Genomic DNA, 18,259 nt, shown 5'->3' on the forward strand with positions numbered 1-18,259 from the left:
GTAATAGTTATTTAATGTTATAAATGATAAAATTAACTGTTATAAATATAAATATTATAATTTGTGAGACCATGAATTTCTATATATAAAATTTTTGAAAAAAATAACGTTTAACAACTTGGAAAGTATGCGACATAACGGTAGAGAAAAAAGGGCCTATATTATAGATGGCTATAAATTTGTAGTCATTTTTTTCTCTCTTTTTCTTTCGCATCTATAAAATTATAAATACGACGAGATAATTTTTAGATCCCGGTTAGGCGCTTACAGAAACACCATTAGGGAGTCCGAATGTGAAGCAGTATTTGAGCAAAACTGTGTTTTAATGATGGTGTAGTAGCAAACCGCGAGCTCGAGACCAAAGGGAGCGGAGCTGGGAAGAGCAGTAACCGGAGAAGCCAATGGCTGACGAGGTGGTCTCGGCCACGGAGTCGCTAACCGCGCCGCTGCTCGAGCCGGCGGCGAGCCCTCGCGACCCGTCGGTGGAGGTGCGGCTCTTCCGGCGAGGCGCCGGCCCGGTGGCCGTCTTCCGGTCGCCCCTGGTGGGCCCCCGCCGCGACCGCCTCCAGGTCCGGGCCATCCAGGCGGAGCACGGCCTCCGGGCGCTCTTCGCCTTCAAGCCCGAGGCGCCCCTCCGCGGCCTCCGGATCCGGCCAGACCCGGCCACCGGCGGCTGCTCCGCCGTGCCCTTCCGCGACGGCGCCGTCATCGCCCTCGACGGCGAGCCCAAGGTAGCGGCCAGGCCAGCGGCAGCCGGGTCGGCTCCCCTTTCCGCTTCTCCCCGTCGCGAAATCGATACGTACTGCCGTGCCCTTTTAACACTTTTTACCTTTTCCGGCGGCGGCGTAGGTGTCCTGGACGAAGCCGACGTCGGTGATCGTCGCCGGACTGCTCGTGCCGGCGGCGATGGTGGCGGTAGCGTTGAAGGGGGTGCCGGAGCCGCTGCTGTCGTCGAGGGTGGTCAATGCCGTCTTCGCGCCGTGGATCCTCGCCAGCGCGGTCATCATCTTCGCTCGCGTCAGGACGCGACCAAGGGCGGCACCATGAACGCAGCCCAGCGAACCAGCCATCGCCAATTGCTCACTACCACAGTACTATTACTATTACTTTTTGTTTTCTTGAATTTATAGCTAGAGAGGATACATACAATGTGATGCATGATTGCATGGTGAACACTGAACGAGGATTGCACTGAACAAATTCCATGAGATTATCCATTTTCATTTTTAGCTGCAAGCATGCAAGTTGCCAGAATCATCTCAAATACAAGAACACTAGGATACAATGATACACTACCACTGCAAGCTGCTGCTAGTTGCATTGCAGCCATTGTAAAAATAGCAGCTTTAGCATTTTCAGACAGACGGCCAAATAGGAAAACGATTAGTCACCTCAGGCAAAACTTGACACACATTATCAATAGTATCAGTGAACGGAGACAAAGTAGGAGGGAGTTATGTTTAGTCGCTATCGTCTTCTTCCTCCCGTTCTTCGTGCTGGGCAACAACCTTTTCGATGAACTTCCTGCGAACGCCTTCTATCACATTGTCCCGGGATGAATCATTGCCACCTTGACCATCATTCAAAACTGGGTCTGACTGGCAAAGAGCCAATGCAACAGCTGAAACAGAGAGTGACAATTCAGTACAAGAAGATGGAGACAATTCACAACATCGAAGTAACTCAAGGATTGATGGTTTGTTGAAAGCAAACACCAGAAAAATGCAGTGCCACTCAAGCGAGTAAAAACATCCATGTCATTCCTTTTTGGAAGAAAATGCTAATTTTATGGTGATAGCAGTATTTAACTATAAACTTAGGTTGTTAACATGCTATTGCTAGGTAGACTTCAACCAACTATTTACCAGCACGAAACAATGAAAGAAAGGAACTGGATGTTGACACCGACAGCATTGAAAATGTTTTAATTTTTATTTATCACCCTACAGTTAAACTTTTTTGCTTGTATTAAGGCATATAACAGTATCCAGAAAAAAAAATGTGAACGAATTCCTGTGACTGGTTGATGGAAATGCTAAAATAGGCATACAGAATTTACCGGCGAGCACTAGAATAATTAGAATCTATAACTAGAGAGACTTAAACTGATTATTGCCTATTGGATGCTTAGTTTCTGGCATAACTTACATTCAGGTGTGCATCTCTTTCCACCAAACTTCTGCAGACCAACACAAGTTCCTTTAACGGCACTGTTATTGTACACAAGTATTGTAGGCACATTTCGATCTGGGTAGTTGGGAATGCAATCTGTAGAGATGATTTTAACAAACTTCGTTGCAGGATATCTTGTAGACAATTCCTCCAGACAAGTCTGAAGCAACCCACATTCTGGTATTCTGCCATGAAATTCATAGGAGTCTTAGAAGATGAGAACCTCAATTACGAATTCAGATGACCTTCTGTAAAACTTATAACAACTTATGGAAACAGTAAAAAGCATACACAATGACAATGAAAGGGCTATAATAAAAAAAAATGGAAGTTTCAGGATATAGAATGAAGAGTTTAAGATAAAGGGCGAATCAGCTATACAGCTAGATATCTTCCAGCTAGAATCCAAGCAAGGTGAAAAGTGAGAATGTCATATTCAGAAATCACAGTATCCATGGTCAAACTATCCTCGAATCTATTTCATCAATGTCGAATATCTAGCTATGAAATGGATTTTGGTTTCAGATAACAATACGATTGTGCTTATTCTACATCTAGAAGAACCAATTTTCAAGGTACCTTAGAGCATCTCCAAGAGGTGTCTAAAATTGATTCCTAAAACTGAATTTAGGGAATTAGGCTAGAAAACATATCTCCAACAGGTTCCCAAGTCTATTCTCAATATTTACGCATGCCTAAAATCAACTCTCTCGTATCCTATACTTGGGGCAGACATATGCATTCCCAATCAAGTTATTTAGTTCTGTGCTTATTTTGGAGGAGTGTGTAATTGTTATGCCCAATATTTTTTTTGGATAGACCCATTACAGGATTTTAGGGAGTAAAGTATTAGAATTATCTTGAAGATGCTCTTAGTGACTTTCCTATAGATTCCATGTATTCAATTTCTCATATATATGTATATATGAGATAAAGAGCATTGCCTTTTGGGTGCATATCTATCTCCCCTATATTTTTACTACTCTACAAACCAAGACTTCTTATTGAGTCACATCACCAGCAAGTTACAAGACATTAGATTATAATGTGGGAATGATTTCAGCCTTAGGTAGGTATTTTGGTTTTTACTGAGTAATTACTTTCAAGTTATCAATGTATCAATACAGATGCAATGGTTCATTGGGGCCAACAGGTTGCTGTTGGCCTGCTTCTCTTTCGGATTGGCAGTTACTAATACTTACAGCAGTTACTCATGCGGCATATATGTCCTTTCCTAATCATTCTTTAGTTCTTTTATAAGGCTTCGTCAGCTAACTTCTGCCATGATTCAGCAATTTTTGAACATTCAATTCCCTGCCAAGTGCCATGTAAGCACAATGTCCTATTGTCCTGCTAACAGCTTCACCATCCAGGGCCCGCACCGCCTATTAGCGTGAAGCACATATATACTAGCAGGCTAGCAGCCTTGTCTGACTGTATGAGGTGGAGTGCAGGCTTGAAGCTTCTCAGATGTGATTCTGGCTGTGTAGCAGCAATGCCACCACAGTCCATGTAAATATTGTGTGAAATAATTTGATTGCCTCTAATGGATTCAGAAAGCTACATTTATATATTAAAAGTTATAATAACCCTGAAATTTTTAGTTCTACACTTCCATTCCAGTGTATGCTCTGGTACATAAGTGAACTGCATAATTTATTTTTGCCTGAAACAATCTGATATTTTGTAAAAAAACTAACATATTTAGGTATTCTATATTTGTATCTATTTTAGCGCATAACCATTGGAATATTGTGCATAATTTTTACCAACTGTAGCCCATCACTATTGACTTCAAATCTATAACATAGTTTTATTTTACCTTGTCAACAAATAACAAATGCTCCTGTTATAATTAAGCTGCATACTCATAGTCATGTGTGCTTTGATAAATATCTATAATTCTAGAAAACATCCATACCACATCTGCAGCAACGAGCGGATGGCACACCTAGTTGTCATTAAGCTAGAGAAATAATGCATTGATAATAGAATTCTACTATACCCATCCTTGTAGAGGAAGACCACAACCCAGACATCTGGTGGAGCCTGCGAGACCTCTCGGACAAAATCGGAGCCAGTGATAGGCACAATGGAGCCGAATTTCGCGGCCTTTGCTGCCTCCCTGAGCTCTGCAAGCCTCATCTTCCTGCAAGCACCAAATCGCATCAAAAGCAACACAATAAGATTCCAGCCTTACCAAAACATCTGCATATCGCATCAAGTCCAGATCCAACAACAAGGAACATATCAAACTAAGAAAAACATGTGAATTACCCTATCTGAACAAACCAACAGGATTAAATCGTAGGAGAAAATTATAAAAACATCCTAGTATGCACAAACAACTGACAAGGAAAAATGATTGCATCACGGCTCAGGATGGGGCTTCCTTGTTCCCAGCTATGTCCCCTTCTATCGACAGCACCGTCTTCCTTTCCCCAACAAATAAGTTTCTCCTAAATCTAGGATAAACATGTTTCAATAGAAAGCACTGAAATCAAGTTTGTTCCAGGTGAGTGCTTCGATATCATGGTTAGACTTACAGAAGGCAAGCTAGGTTGGTCTGTTCTTGAAGCCACCGCCCGCCGGTGAACCAAGAAACTTTCGACATGGATTGCTTTCGATGCAAGGATCAACTCGGATCGTACCAAAAGCTAAAGAAAAGTTGAATAAACCATAGCTAAGATCCTCCCAGCATATATTATTGCATAGAAAAGGATTCAATTATTCCCACAATCAAGTGCCATCCAATTCTCAGAAGAGAGAAGTACAGTGCCATGGCTGCATCAGGTCCATGATGGCATGATCTTGTTTCAGCAATTATCGAGAGGATAGTTAAACAGCTGGACTAGCAATCTAGCACCGTTTCTCTACGTTTAATGTTTCTTGGTTTTTAGGTGAATCAAAATGAGAAAGCGCACATCAGCCGTTGATGCAAAGGGGAAAACCTATGGCATGGCTCATGGATCATATGAACAGGCCGGGAACCCAGATCGAGGCGGAGAGGCGGTACCTGTACTGCTCGAGGAAGCGGTCGTCGTCGAGGTCGTCCTCGAGATCCTCCAGCTCGTCGGGCTCCCGCGCGTCGAGCCATTCCTTGGACTTGGGCTGCTCGTCGGCGTCGACCCTGGGCACGAATGCCGGCGGCTTGAACGGCTCCGGCTTGGGGGGCAGGTTCCCGAGGCGGCGCTGGATGTCGTCCCACTGCGTGCTCGCCCCCTCCACGTCCTTGTACACGAAGTGGTAGTCCGCCATGGCCGCGCCGAGCACCACCTCGATCGACACGACGCTCTCGACGCCAGATGGGGAAAGGGAGGAGACGACGAAGAGGCGAGAAGAAGAACAGGAAAACCCCACATGTGGGCCAGTCTAAACTTTATTTCTGATTTTTTTTATATTTTTTTATTTTTAAAACTACATCACTAACAATTTATTTTCAAATTTAAACTTTTTCACCCTGACATTACACCGGAACTAGATCCTTTGCAGTCGACTGCAGAGAATATCGTCGCTGACATGTGGACCCAGCGTCTTTCAGGTCTACATAGCAGTGACGGCTGCAGAGGGAATCCCAATCCCATTACACCAACTGCTAGTAGCAGGACAATGTATTTTATGTTTTAGAAAAATGTTTCATATGTAAAAATAAGTTTATGAGAATATGTTAATTCTAAAATTTTTATAAAAAAATAAAGTTTGAAAAATTAATGAAAAGTCGAGATTATACTTGGTGGGGTTTGTCTCGCTGAGTGGTGGGGTCGGGCAGTCAGCGAGACGAGAGCTTTCCTCTAGAGGAAGAGCGCGGCGTGCTCTCTCTCTCCCTCCCCGCCGCCTCCGCAGCCAGTGGAGCCTCTCGAATTCGCCTCGCCGCGAAGCGCGAAGAGTGGAAGCGTGGGGGAGAGATCGGGGCGGCGGGTTGCGCGTGGGTATCAGGCGGCGGCGGAGGCGGAGGCGGCGGCGGCGGCGGAGGCGGAGATGACGGACGGCCACCTCTTCAACAACATCCTCCTCGGCGGCCGCGCCGGCTCGGTGAGATTCCTCCCGCGCGCTTGCTCGATATCGAGGGTTTCGTTCTGATTAGCCGTAGGCGGCGTGGGGGTTTAACCCTGTAGCTCGTGGACTTGAGGGTGCGTGTTGTTCGGGTTCTAGGGTTCGTGGCGGCGCATTAGGCTAAATTTTTTAACTCTTTTTCCCCCTGCGCATTTCTGCTGACTGTGGGCTTGAATCGAGTGCTTTGGATATCTGATATTACTACTTTGATTTGTGCGGTTTCGTGATTGCTGGCGGGTTCGGGTGAAAAATGTGAAATGATGACGCTAGGGGTTTGGAGGTTATCAGGTTAGGGTTTCCCCCTGATGTGTTAGGTGGAGTGAACAGAGTTTTGAAGCTAAAATGGAAAATAGATTGGAATCCTTTGTGTATTTGCTGGAGCTTGGTACCTGTGCTTTACTTGAGAACTCTCAGACTGCAAGTTCTGTCTACCTTCCATTTATGATGCTAAAACATGTACTCATAATTGTTTTTGAATAACTTTTGAACTATTTATTATGTTGTTTATTTGTTTGCTAATACTGAGACTCTTTACTCATGTGCAGAATCCTGGCCAGTTTAAGGTGTATTCTGGAGGTCTTGCATGGAAGAGACAGGGTGGAGGAAAGACCATTGAGATTGAGAAATCTGATTTAACGTCGGTGACATGGATGAAAGTCCCTAGAGCCTATCAGCTTGGAGTCAGGACCAAAGATGGCCTGTTCTACAAGTTTATTGGCTTCCGTGAACAGGTTGCGATTTCATTTTCTTATTGATGATTTTGTGGATGGTGTTGAATAGCTATTATGCACCTCGTTGTAACGAGTTTCTGTCTCACGTGCTATTTTTGCACTTGCAGTAGCACTGCATTGTAAATGGTAACAATTTCTTTGTGTGCTATTTTTCCACTGTCAGGCATGTCGAAGAGCCACCTGATTTCTCATAGAAGTAGTTTTTTTTTCTTTGTTGCATATTATTAGTAGCCTCTATGAGAATGCTCTAATTTGCCAGTATATGGTTGATGATGGTGGGGACAATACATTTGCCTCCAGTTCTAATCTAATACAAATTTTCACCATGATTTTTCTTTTTATAGGATGTAAGCAGTGTAACCAATTTCATGCAAAAGAATATGGGCCTCTCACCAGATGAGAAACAGCTTTCTGTCAGTGGTCAGAATTGGGGAGGGGTCGATATAAATGGTAAGCCGTGTTCCCTTTTTATCCCATTACATTATTAAGTTCGGTTTATGATTGTAGCCACACTTCCGGTTGTAGGAAATATGCTTACCTTCATGGTTGGTTCAAAGCAAGCATTTGAAGTGTCGCTAGCAGACGTCTCACAAACCCAAATGCAAGGGAAAACAGATGTTCTCTTAGAGTTTCATGTTGATGATACTACTGGGGGTAATGAGGTTTGTAGTTCATCAAATTCTCTACATTGTCATGATATTACCTGCAACCATTAAGATTTTTACGATGGTCTTACTCAATAAGCCTTGAACTCAAATTCAATCCTCTGTGATCATAGAAAGATTCGCTTATGGATTTAAGCTTTCATGTCCCTACTTCAAATACTCAATTTGTTGGAGATGAGAATCGCACTGCAGCTCAGGTAACTATCAGAATCATGTGAGACAAAAACCTTGACCTTGCAAATATATTAATGAAAATTTCTTCTTTCTGTAGATTCTATGGGAAACAATAATGGGTGTTGCTGATGTTGATTCTTCTGAAGAGGCAGTTGTTACCTTTGAAGGAATTGCTATTCTTACACCAAGGTGGAGCACATGGACCATTTATCATTATTAACTCAAAATGACTTTGCTATAAAAAAGATGACTCTTTCATGATTATCTGCTTAAATGTTTTCTTGAAAAGCCTAACACATTTCTTCTGAAATTCAGAGGACGTTATAGTGTTGAGCTTCATCTGTCATTTTTGCGTCTCCAAGGACAAGCTAATGATTTTAAAATCCAATATAGCAGCATTGTTCGCCTCTTTCTTTTGCCAAAGGTCATTTTCTTTCTTCTGCTTTTCAATGTGTGCTACCCTGATGGTTTATATATTGTTGACACGGCATGTTATACTAACTTTATTTCACAATGTGCTTTGCAGTCAAACAATCCTCATACAATTGTAGTTGTCACTCTTGATCCACCAATCCGCAAAGGACAGACACTGTATCCGCACATTGTCATTCAGGTATTTTACTGCATGTTTTTGTTGCTAATATTTTATAGTTTGTTTTGGCTACTTGGTTTCAGAGTTTTTATTAGTACACAATATAACTTCTGTAAGTAATTGGTTCCCTTTATTCTCTATACAGTTTGAGACAGAGGCGGTGGTTGAAAGAAATCTAGCATTAAGTAGAGAGGTTCTGGCTGAAAAATACAAAGACAGGCTGGAGGAATCATACAAGGTGAAGTACCTATTAATTTTAAATCGTTCTTTTTTGTTTGTATTTATTTATTCATGTTGGAATTTGACAATGCTTATAAGATGACATCATAAATTAGAAAAACAAATTTGTATTACCGAAAACTGTGTTAGACATTGTGCATGATGCACAGGAAGAGCTGGTTTTACCTATTACTTATTTACATTTGCAAATTGATTTTTCCTTTATATGCTTTTCAATAGACGCACCAAGCTTAGATTGAGTGTGAAGCTGAAACTTAAAAAAGTTAGGCCAAGCAAGTACTGAACTATTTTGTTGGTCTTCCTCCCTCTTCAAAAGAATATTGTTCTATACTAGTAATAAGGCTACTTGATTCTGAGGCATTTCATGGACAGTAGCCCATGCCATTCTACCAATTTTTTTTTAAAAAAAGTACCTGTCTAATGTTATTAGTAACTTTAACAGTTGTAGATTCCTAAAGTTATCTTTCAGGTGCGTTTAGGTTCATAAACATCAACTGCAAAGTCATGCCATTAAACTTGTTCATGGCTACTAGGGACCTTTCGAGCTATGGAAAATCACTTTCATGGCATGAGCCTGCAATTTCAAAGTTCGTGGACCTAAGCGAACCTTCACAATAAGTTTAGGGGACTCTAGTCATCACATGTAGAAAATAGTCATATGGGCATTCTTGAGTGTCAAAATAAACAGGGGGTAGATTACTTTGGTACATTCCTTGTATCAAGAAACATACTCGTTAATATATGTTTTACTAGCTTCCTTTTTGGTAGTCTGTTATATGCTTTCTAAATAATATAATAATCTAGAAATTTTGAGCAAATTGTCAGCCAAGGGTTGAGGATTCATATATAGGTCCTTTATAAATCCCAGGTCAAAATATCACTGCTTTTATATTGTGCCAGTTTAGTATTGCTCTTTTTTGGTGGTAAACTGCTCCCTTGATTTGTCAAGTCAGTTCTCATACCTTTCTGCTTTATTGTTCAATTTTCATTTTACTCAAGTATTTGCATTTATGATGTAGTGCTCAGATTGGAACTCCTTGAGCATGATTTTTCTGTCTGTGTATTGGCTAAATCCTTCATCCATTGGACTATCTTCATGTTACGGTAGAATAATTCAGCCACCTTCCCTGAATCCATTGGAACTCCTTGAGCATCATTTTTCTGTCTGTTATATGCATTTTTCTAGCTTAAAAATATTCTCCCCTATACATGTCTTTGCTGTTATCTTTCAATTCTCTTTCTACCATTTTTCCTTAATCACTGGCTATTTCCAAGGTTATTTACTATGGACTAGAGGAGCACATGTCATCCTATCAATAGTAGAACAAGTAATCTATTGAAGGATTTGAAATTCTTTTGAACTAATAATTAACTGGCTGAGTATTGTATTTATCTCTAGGGTCTAATACATGAGGTATTCACCAAAGTTCTTCGTGGTCTATCTGGTGCCAAAGTCACAAGGCCAGGTTCTTTCAGAAGTTGCCAAGATGGATATGCAGTTAAATCGTCCCTCAAAGCTGAAGATGGACTGTTGTATCCACTTGAAAAGGGTTTCTTCTTTTTGCCAAAGCCTCCTACACTCATTCTACATGAAGAGGTATCTTTTTTTACTTGTGCTTTAAAGTAATTCTGATTCTTTCATGCACTGCTGTGAGTTTGTTGAAATATTCATTGTCCAACTATGACAATTGCTACTTATCCCCACTTACTGCATACATTTACTATTCAGATTGAGTTTGTTGAATTTGAACGTCATGGTGCTGGGGGTGCCAGTATTTCATCTCACTATTTCGACCTCCTAGTCAAGCTGAAAAATGATCAAGAACATCTCTTCAGAAATATTCAGAGGAGTGAATACCATAACCTCTTCAACTTCATCAAGTATGTGCCTTTTTATTGACTCTGTTATCCTGTTTACAATGTTTATACTGAAAGCTTGTTGGTGATTTCTTTTTTTTTGGCAATATTTAAGTGGAAAGCACTTGAAAATAATGAACCTTGGAGATGGTCAAGGTGCAAGTGGTGGGGTTACAGCTGTTCTACGAGACACTGATGATGATGCTGTTGATCCACATCTAGAACGAATTAAAAATCAGGCTGGGGATGAGGAAAGTGATGAAGAGGTATGACGGGCTTTATTTGGCTTGTTGCTTGAATGGTGTATTTTAACCTTGTTACGGAACCTCTCCATAAACGTGTGCTCTTTATCACCTGACATTAGGATGAAGATTTTGTTGCGGACAAGGATGATAGTGGATCACCTACTGATGATTCTGGTGGGGAGGATTCAGATGCTAGTGACAGTGGGGGCGAAAAAGAGGTATGTATATATATATATATATTATATTCGCTGCAGCAGGCCGGAAGTATGAAGCTCCTATGCTAATGAACTCTTGATATTCCCCCCAGAAATTATCCAAAAAGGAAGCTATTAGTTCAAAGCCACCTGTGAAGAGGAAGGCTAAGGGCAGGGATGAAGAAGGTTCAGAGAAAAGAAAACCAAAGAAGAAAAAGGATCCTAATGCCCCCAAAAGGGCGATGACACCATTCATGTACTTCTCAATGGCCGAACGAGCAGTAAGTTTCTGGTAATCTCCAGTTTATTAGAGCTAGAAAATGGAGACTAAAGTTATTTTAAGGAACAGTTGAACGACCAAGAGTACTATTTAGCATGGAGATTATATCACCAATTATGAATTTAACTGTCAAGCAAAAGAGTTCTTTTACATGCACCACAAACTACTCTGTGTGCATCAACATCGAACTCATGGAGCAGAAGTCAGACGCCGGATGTTATATACAGAAGCTTGATTTCTTATTTTGTTTCTGCAGACTATGAAGAACAATAATCCAGATTTGCCTACAACCGAGATTGCAAAGAAGCTTGGGGAGATGTGGCAAAAGATGACAGGTAATACTCTAGATCTCTCAATTAATATGCGCCCTGTATGTTTTATATCAGCATTGTTTTCACCTTTAGCCTTTTAACATATCATGTCATTTATTCTGTAACATTTGCAAATACAATGTAGTGCGTGAATATGTTATGATGATTTCCTTGCTCCTCGTCATGAACAGCTGAAGAGAAGCAGCCTTACATTCAACAGTCTCAAGTTGACAAAAAACGATACGAAAAGGAATCTGCTGTTTACCGTGGTGCAGCTGCCATGGATGTGGATTCTGGCTCCGGAGGCAATGAGTCTGACTAGAGCCACACACTGACACTTGCGCGGCTGGCATAATGGATGAATTGATGCCCCTTATCATTAACCTTTGTTGCAGTTTGGGCTTTGAAATCATCTCAGCTGATAGCGATGCATAATTGCATTGCTCTGGATGATCTGGTCGCTGCTTGCATACGATGATATCTGCCGTTATTACCTTCGGGTGGCTCAAAGTCAAGCATAAACTGTTAACTGTTTGTGCGAGCAATATCGCTTGAAAGCATTGATCTGTTAAGAAGTGTTTGTTTTGGTGTAATATCTCTCCAATGCTGGACTGTTAGCCGAGTGAGTTTCTTGTGTAAAACAGGAAGAATGAATCGTGTAAGAGTAGTGCTACTTGTGCTGAAAAGTTTATGTAAGATTTATATTTGAAAACAAAATTTGACCATGTATGGATTATATATTAAGCATAGACCTAGTGATTTAGAATTACCTTGTCTACCTCGAGGCCTGGTTAACGTTTAGGCACATCACTGAGGAACACTGTTGGACAAACAGGTGCTGTTTGGTTGGGGATGGCAGACATAAACGCTGATGAAATAATCGTGTGGAGCTGATCACTAACTTTGATTGGTTCTCAACTGTAAACATCATCCAGGGTGTGTTTGGTTGGTGGTCAAGGTGAGATGGGATATAATCATTTATATTTTTAGGAATATGATAATTTAGTTTTATGTTTAGTTAGATGAATGGGATAATCTAATTTTTTTTGTTTGGTTGGATGGACAAAGATGGATAGAATGGATATATTGAATTACTAATAAATAATAATATAAATTAATCATCATAGATTTTATTGTAATTAATATAAATTATCAATTAAATATATCTATCATTATTAATTAACACTAATTTAAACTTGGTAATTACTAATTAATGTCAAAACAAGCTAATTATCACTAAACAATCACTAATGATTATGGTTCGTGAAGGTGGATGAGCTAATTTGACCAATTTAGCTGGATACACTCATCCAGCATCTTCATGAAATATTCTCTTTCTGGGTCACCCTATTTAGTTTCGCTCACGAACCAAACGCATCAAAAACCTAAACGGCCATCTCCTAAGGTATATTCCACCAACCAAACACACCCTTACATTACACAGCGCGTCAGCATTTGGCTGGACTAATTAATTATAACCGAGGTGGTCTAGTTACAAATTTTAGACAGCCATGGCCATGAATCATCCCTATAGCTGAACTGAACGGAATGCATGATAATTTAAGCGCGCGCGCCGCACTTTCCAAAACCAGTTTTTTTTTTTACTTTACGTGTATAAAGATTATATGTATAACGATTTTTATATATTAAATTTATATCTATAATATTGTGTGTGTATATATATAATATTTATATCTATATAAATTTTCATACACAAAACACATGTACTGTACGTCGCGCGTACCACTGTATGTATAAATAAAAGTCTAAAACCTGCACGAAATAGGAGTAGAATTATATTATAACTCTGATTAAGAGATAAACCCTACTGCAAAGAAAATCCTACTACACTCCGTACGTCGTATACGTAACCAGATTCGATCTCTCTCCAGGCCGGTCTCTATATACACCGGCCGGCGGCGGCCGGCGCTCAGCTAGCTACGTACTCCCGTCCGATCCCCCTCGACTCGATCCCGCCTCCTCACGAGCGACTTCACCTGCGTCGATCGAGCGAGCGAGCAGAGGTGGTGCCCGCGTCTGCTGCTTAATTACGCGCATAATTCGTAGATCGAACAACTAGTTAGCCCTAGCTTCTCGATCCCTCTCCTAGATGCATGATTCGAAAGATTTCTTGCTAGTTAGCCCTAGCTTCTCTTCTAGATGATCTGGAAGATTTTGTTTTGCTAATTAATAGTTTTTCTGGTTCAGGTAGCTAGCAATGGCGCTGGTGCAGCTTGGGATGGGCGTCGGCCGCGTCGTCCTCCTCTGCGGCGCCGGTGAGTAATCGCAACCAAAATCCGATCCGATTCGTGCGCGACCCGATCGATGGGTTTCGAGTTTTGGTTTTGTCGTTGATCGTCGTTCGTTCGTTCGCTCGCGGCAGGATTCGTTGGCTCCATGGCCGTCCGCAGCGGCAGCTTCGCCGACATCCTAGCCGAGTTCCAGCTGGCTATGGAAGACCAAGAAGCGAGCGGGAGCAGCGGCATCACCGAAATCACCAAGCAGGTGCTGCCACGTTCACCTTTAACATTAATAAAATAAGTCATTTTAAGTAAAAGAAATTATATATCGTGATAATTTGTTTAGTGATAATATAAGAACATTATTCTTAACCAATCTATATTGTTTATTTGTTTTTTTAGTAGTCAAAGTTTAAAACCCTTCTTTTATCGGCCTTTTTTGTTTCTTTTATTAATAGCTAAAGTTTAAATTGTAGAAATGTATTTCGTTACTATCACTATTATCTTTTCGTTTTTTATATGCTTATAAGCCCAAATTTTAATTTAACATTCATTTTGGAATTAATTTTGGAGTTTTTATTATAGTTTATTTTTGGTCTTTGCTTTTAGATCGCTAAGACATCTATAAAATTTTTATTCATATATTATTTTTCGTTTACAAATACACTATCCAAATAATCACAACTCCATCGTATGCCTCGTTCTTTGTTTAGCTGGATCAACTAGCTACGCAGCTTCGAGAACACGTGAGTCGAGCAGCTGTCGTTTATGTAGATTCTGCAGGCAACGGAGGTTCGCATGGTTTCCCTATCTTGATTTAAAATTTCCCTTTTCCTATACCATATTTTAGTTAGAAGAAAGGAGTGGCAATGGTGAGTGTGAATTTACCTTTGTCACCCCTACCATCCACTCTCCTAAATCAACATGTGGGTCCTACTTAAACGACATTTTTACATTCAAATCTTATATCTCTATCATTTGTTTTTAGTGGCCCAAAGACAATGGTTGGAAAATAATAAAAAAATAAAAACCCTGATTATTTTTAAAAATAAATTTTAAGTTTTTTATTTGCTTGGTGTTGATTTAATTTTTTAAATCCCCTAACATCATAAGGGTATTTTGCTAGTTTTAGTTTTAAAAATCATTATGCGATCGTATTATTTTGTGAAACAGATAAACGGTATAATTAACTAGTAAGTACTACCTTTTTATACCCACTTTAACAATCATAAATTATGTTATAGGTTTGTAGCTAATAAAGCTAATTTTCGCGATGTCTTAATTTCCTTCAAAACATATAAAAGAGGTGTATTGGGGTCTAACTATGTATTTTCTAGCCTCTGGGCTTGAGGTTGGCAGTTTGTACAAAACATTTGCAAACAGTGAATTAGGGAAGAGTTGCAGAAACAATAGCAAAACAGTAAATTAGGTGTCTTGAATGGCTATTTTCCATGGCTTCATGTCATATGAATTTGTTTGTTGACATCTTTAGCGGGGAAATTTCCTCTTCCTCTTCTGTTTATTCTGATTGCAAACCCCTTATTTAATACTACTATCTTTGCAGTTGCATCATCGTTGGTAGGACCTGCTGCAGCTGCTGGGGCTTTGAGCTATGGTTACATGCGCTGGAAAGTACGTTTTTTTTATTCTAATTTGATGTTAGCTCTCATGTTTCAATTATACTAATGATACAAAATACACGTGGTTTTGGATATTTCAGTTTTTCTAATAAAATTACAATTCTTCATCTCACGTGGCAATTCATGCGTGATATTCAGCTATGGTAATCTATTAATCTGTCATGATGTCATCCATGGAGTTTATTATTGTTAAACACAGTCCAGTGTCATTTCAAAACCAAGATTGTCATGGTAATTTGCACACATCCAAAACATCAGTGTCGTATTTTATACTTTCGAACCATTTGGTTTCTCCTTTTTGCTGTTATAATATCATGGTTGTCTGCATAGAAAGTTCTTGATTGATTTACGTTTTTTAACTTTGTAATCTACTCGGTATCACATAGTAGATCTATAACCATATATATGTTTACTTGTACCTGCAACTTTTCAGGGCATATCTATTGCTAGTCTGATGTATGTCACCAAGAAAAATATGGCCAATGCTGTTGAAAGCATGACTACGAATCTGAAACAAGTGCAGACATCTCTTGCAGTAAGTCATCATTTTCCCAGTTATATTCCATCAAGAAGCTACGGTTTCTTAGCTTGAAATGAGCATATTAGCCCTGCTTTTAGATATCAGTAACACGACTTGTGATTGCTATTGTTTTGGGATAAATAACATTTTCCGCACATTCTGTAGGCTGCTAAAAGACACTTAACACAGCGCATTCAACATGTGGATGATAAATTGGAACATCAGAAAGAGATTTCCGGACAAATAAGAGATGAGGTATTTCCTGATTTTTTTTCCCTCATATCTCCATTATAAAGGGAGCCTGCTTACTCATCTCAAACTGCAGAGGTGGTTTATAAGACTTCCTGCATTGTTGAAAATCTATTTTTTCTATGATTGATTTATAATGAACTATTCCCTCTAGTCATGACATTTAAGATAAAACTTGTCTGTTCTACATGATCTCAATTTCGTTATTTTACATTTCAAGGTTACTGGTGCACGATTGAAACTCCAGAACATTGGTTCAGATATGCAAAATCTCAAAGAAATGGCTGAGGGTCTGGTAAGTTAATTTGTGATATATACACATTTGATTCATATATTGAATTGTGGCCATCAGTTGTGCTAACATAAATTGTGCTGCTGGCTCTCCAGGGTGGAAAGTTGGATTCAATTGAAGCAAAACAGGTACACCCCCACCCCCCACCTAGTTTGTCCAATCTTTTTAGATTGCTTCATTTTACTGCAAAAAATACTGTCAGAGTTGCATATGTAGTATTTATTTTTTTAGCAAAACCAAATTTAGCAAGTACGATTACTTCATTTTACTGCAAAAAAATACTGTCAGAGTTGCATGTGTAGTATTTATTTTTGTAGCAAAACCAAATTTAGCAAGTACGATTGCTATTATCACGTCCTTGTTGGCTAATAAGGCTTCAATATGCATGTTACAACAAAAAATGGAAATTCGAAAACTGTATGTGTCATGTGGATATTTGCAATGATGTTGCCTGTGCCGCCAAATGCTTGATATCACACTAATTTAAATGCTCCATTGGCATATAATACTAAATTATCTTCCCCAAAATTTAATGATATATATTCTATCAACAGAACTATTCATTGGCTGGTGTGATGTATCTCGTGGAGTTCATAGAGCAAAACGGCGGGAGGTTGCCTCGTAGCGTGGTAAGTTAAAATGTCAATACTCCTCTACGTTCTCTCTTCACATTATTGCTGTCGTGCATAATTTGCCTGTATCTATCTGCTGATACAGTACATTCCTTGTGTTTCAACTGGTACAGGAAAACGTGCAACGAACGGCCAGGCTCGCTGGAATTACAGGGGACAAAAAACAGCTGCTGGTCAGTACTCCCTCACTACTTCGCAAACGCCAATTCCATTTGGCTAATTGGCGCATGCAAAACAAATAATACCATTAGCATATTGTTAATAAGTATTAGCGTGTAAACTTTAAAAATAGATTAATCTAATTTAAAAAACACATTGTTTAGTCGTTCGGAATATATATATATATATATATATATATATATGAAAACAATTAAGCCCCATGGGTGTTTGCGAGCGCGCCATTATCCTCTCTCTCTAGCTCAGCTTGACGTTTTCATGGGCAGCAGCAATTGCATTATGCATTCCACTATTAACTTGAAATTTTTGTTTGCAAACTTTGTTTGGTTTTCAGGGGCTGGGCCAGCTGCTGGCGATCGAGCCGGGGAGCCGTGCAGGAGGGCTCCACTCTACCTCTCCGCTGTTACAATTCAACGCACCGTCATCGGCACGGCATTCGTCAACCGATCGGTCCAAAGTTTTGTAGAATAGGAATCAACGAGCTGGCAATACACACGCGTATGTAGCAATACCCATCGCTGAAAATATCAACCATATAGGACTAGGGTACGGTGAATTTAGGGCCTGTTTATTTACTTTCGATTTGATAGTCCTGGTCACATCAAATATTTTGATATTAATTAGAAGTATTAAATATAGACTATTAATAAAACTCATCTCTCATACTCTAGACTATTTTTCGAGACAAATCTATTAAGCCTAATTAGTTCATGATTAGCGAATGTGATTCTATAGTAAACATTTGTTAATCGTGGCTTAATTAGGCTTAAAAATTGTCTAATAAAATAGTCTTTATTTATGCAATTAGTTTAGTTATCAGTATATATTTAATACTTCTAATTAACGTCCAAAACATCTGATGTGATAAGAGACCTAAAAAAATCTGGATCCAAACAGTTACTTTGTTAATGCGAATTTTGACACAAATTATACGGTTTTATGTGTCTTTGTTAATCTTTTGGTGCGTGCGTCCCAAATTATATAGTTTTGTTTGT

General features: G+C 39.7%; 4 protein-coding genes across 5 annotated transcripts; 3 read left to right on the plus strand and 1 right to left on the minus strand.

The window, feature by feature from the left end:
- The first annotated feature begins 298 nt into the window (after nucleotides 1-298).
- LOC121055363 lies at nucleotides 299-1,047 on the plus strand. The gene is made up of 2 exons (XM_040527801.1): nucleotides 299-731; nucleotides 850-1,047. Exons 1-2 carry the CDS (start codon nucleotides 402-404, stop codon nucleotides 1,045-1,047), a joined length of 528 nt encoding a protein of 175 aa, XP_040383735.1. The 5' UTR covers nucleotides 299-401.
- A 145-nt stretch (nucleotides 1,048-1,192) lies between these two features.
- LOC102719807 (phosducin-like protein 3) lies at nucleotides 1,193-5,507 on the minus strand. Its single transcript, XM_040530001.1, has 4 exons — nucleotides 5,189-5,507; nucleotides 4,178-4,321; nucleotides 2,149-2,357; nucleotides 1,193-1,621 (listed from the first exon to the last, which is right to left on the minus strand). The coding sequence occupies exons 1-4, from the start codon at nucleotides 5,428-5,430 to the stop codon at nucleotides 1,461-1,463; spliced, it is 756 nt and encodes a 251-aa protein (XP_040385935.1). The 5' UTR covers nucleotides 5,431-5,507; the 3' UTR covers nucleotides 1,193-1,460.
- Nucleotides 5,508-5,963: 456 nt separating this feature from the next.
- On the plus strand, nucleotides 5,964-12,283 carry LOC102720086 (FACT complex subunit SSRP1-A). Its single transcript, XM_006643786.3, has 16 exons — nucleotides 5,964-6,204; nucleotides 6,771-6,956; nucleotides 7,301-7,406; nucleotides 7,482-7,618; nucleotides 7,735-7,818; nucleotides 7,893-7,984; nucleotides 8,111-8,219; nucleotides 8,322-8,408; nucleotides 8,533-8,625; nucleotides 10,027-10,224; nucleotides 10,357-10,508; nucleotides 10,600-10,750; nucleotides 10,849-10,947; nucleotides 11,037-11,204; nucleotides 11,460-11,538; nucleotides 11,706-12,283. The coding sequence occupies exons 1-16, from the start codon at nucleotides 6,151-6,153 to the stop codon at nucleotides 11,834-11,836; spliced, it is 1,926 nt and encodes a 641-aa protein (XP_006643849.1). The 5' UTR covers nucleotides 5,964-6,150; the 3' UTR covers nucleotides 11,837-12,283.
- Nucleotides 12,284-13,378: 1,095 nt separating this feature from the next.
- Nucleotides 13,379-17,922, plus strand: LOC102717113. 2 transcript variants are annotated; one of them, XM_015840483.1, is made up of 12 exons: nucleotides 13,379-13,538; nucleotides 13,723-13,790; nucleotides 13,898-14,019; nucleotides 14,468-14,546; nucleotides 15,319-15,386; nucleotides 15,828-15,929; nucleotides 16,080-16,169; nucleotides 16,384-16,458; nucleotides 16,551-16,583; nucleotides 17,010-17,084; nucleotides 17,201-17,260; nucleotides 17,599-17,922. In XM_015840483.1, the coding sequence occupies exons 2-12, from the start codon at nucleotides 13,733-13,735 to the stop codon at nucleotides 17,728-17,730; spliced, it is 894 nt and encodes a 297-aa protein (XP_015695969.1). In that variant the 5' UTR covers nucleotides 13,379-13,538; nucleotides 13,723-13,732; the 3' UTR covers nucleotides 17,731-17,922. The 2 variants fall into 2 exon arrangements, with proteins under 2 accessions (XP_015695969.1, XP_015695972.1); XM_015840486.2 differs by lacking the exon at nucleotides 13,379-13,538 and having other exon boundaries at nucleotides 13,716-13,790.
- The last annotated feature ends 337 nt before the right edge of the window (nucleotides 17,923-18,259 follow it).

This window comes from Oryza brachyantha, chromosome 1 (genome assembly GCF_000231095.2).
Source record: "Oryza brachyantha chromosome 1, ObraRS2, whole genome shotgun sequence".
In the NCBI taxonomy this organism is placed as follows: Eukaryota; Viridiplantae; Streptophyta; class Magnoliopsida; order Poales; family Poaceae; genus Oryza; species Oryza brachyantha.

Excerpts from the sequence above, each read along its gene's own strand:
- LOC102717113 (XM_015840483.1), top strand. The coding sequence starts at position 13,733 with ATGGCGCTGGTGCAGCTTGGGATGGGCGTCGGCCGCGTCGTCCTCCTC. Across the intron at positions 15,930-16,079 it reads AAGTGCAGACATCTCTTGCA|GCTGCTAAAAGACACTTAAC; the intron begins GTAAGTCATCAT and ends CACATTCTGTAG. Across the intron at positions 16,584-17,009 it reads ATTCAATTGAAGCAAAACAG|AACTATTCATTGGCTGGTGT; the intron begins GTACACCCCCAC and ends TTCTATCAACAG.
- LOC121055363 (XM_040527801.1), top strand. The coding sequence starts at position 402 with ATGGCTGACGAGGTGGTCTCGGCCACGGAGTCGCTAACCGCGCCGCTG. Across the intron at positions 732-849 it reads CCCTCGACGGCGAGCCCAAG|GTGTCCTGGACGAAGCCGAC; the intron begins GTAGCGGCCAGG and ends GCGGCGGCGTAG.
- LOC102719807 (XM_040530001.1), bottom strand. The coding sequence starts at position 5,430 with ATGGCGGACTACCACTTCGTGTACAAGGACGTGGAGGGGGCGAGCACG. Across the intron at positions 4,322-5,188 it reads CGCTTCCTCGAGCAGTACAG|GAAGATGAGGCTTGCAGAGC; the intron begins GTACCGCCTCTC and ends TGGTGCTTGCAG. Across the intron at positions 1,622-2,148 it reads AAAGAGATGCACACCTGAAT|CTGTTGCATTGGCTCTTTGC; the intron begins GTAAGTTATGCC and ends TCTCTGTTTCAG.
- LOC102720086 (XM_006643786.3), top strand. The coding sequence starts at position 6,151 with ATGACGGACGGCCACCTCTTCAACAACATCCTCCTCGGCGGCCGCGCC. Across the intron at positions 7,819-7,892 it reads AGAATCGCACTGCAGCTCAG|ATTCTATGGGAAACAATAAT; the intron begins GTAACTATCAGA and ends TTCTTTCTGTAG. Across the intron at positions 8,626-10,026 it reads GGCTGGAGGAATCATACAAG|GGTCTAATACATGAGGTATT; the intron begins GTGAAGTACCTA and ends ATTTATCTCTAG.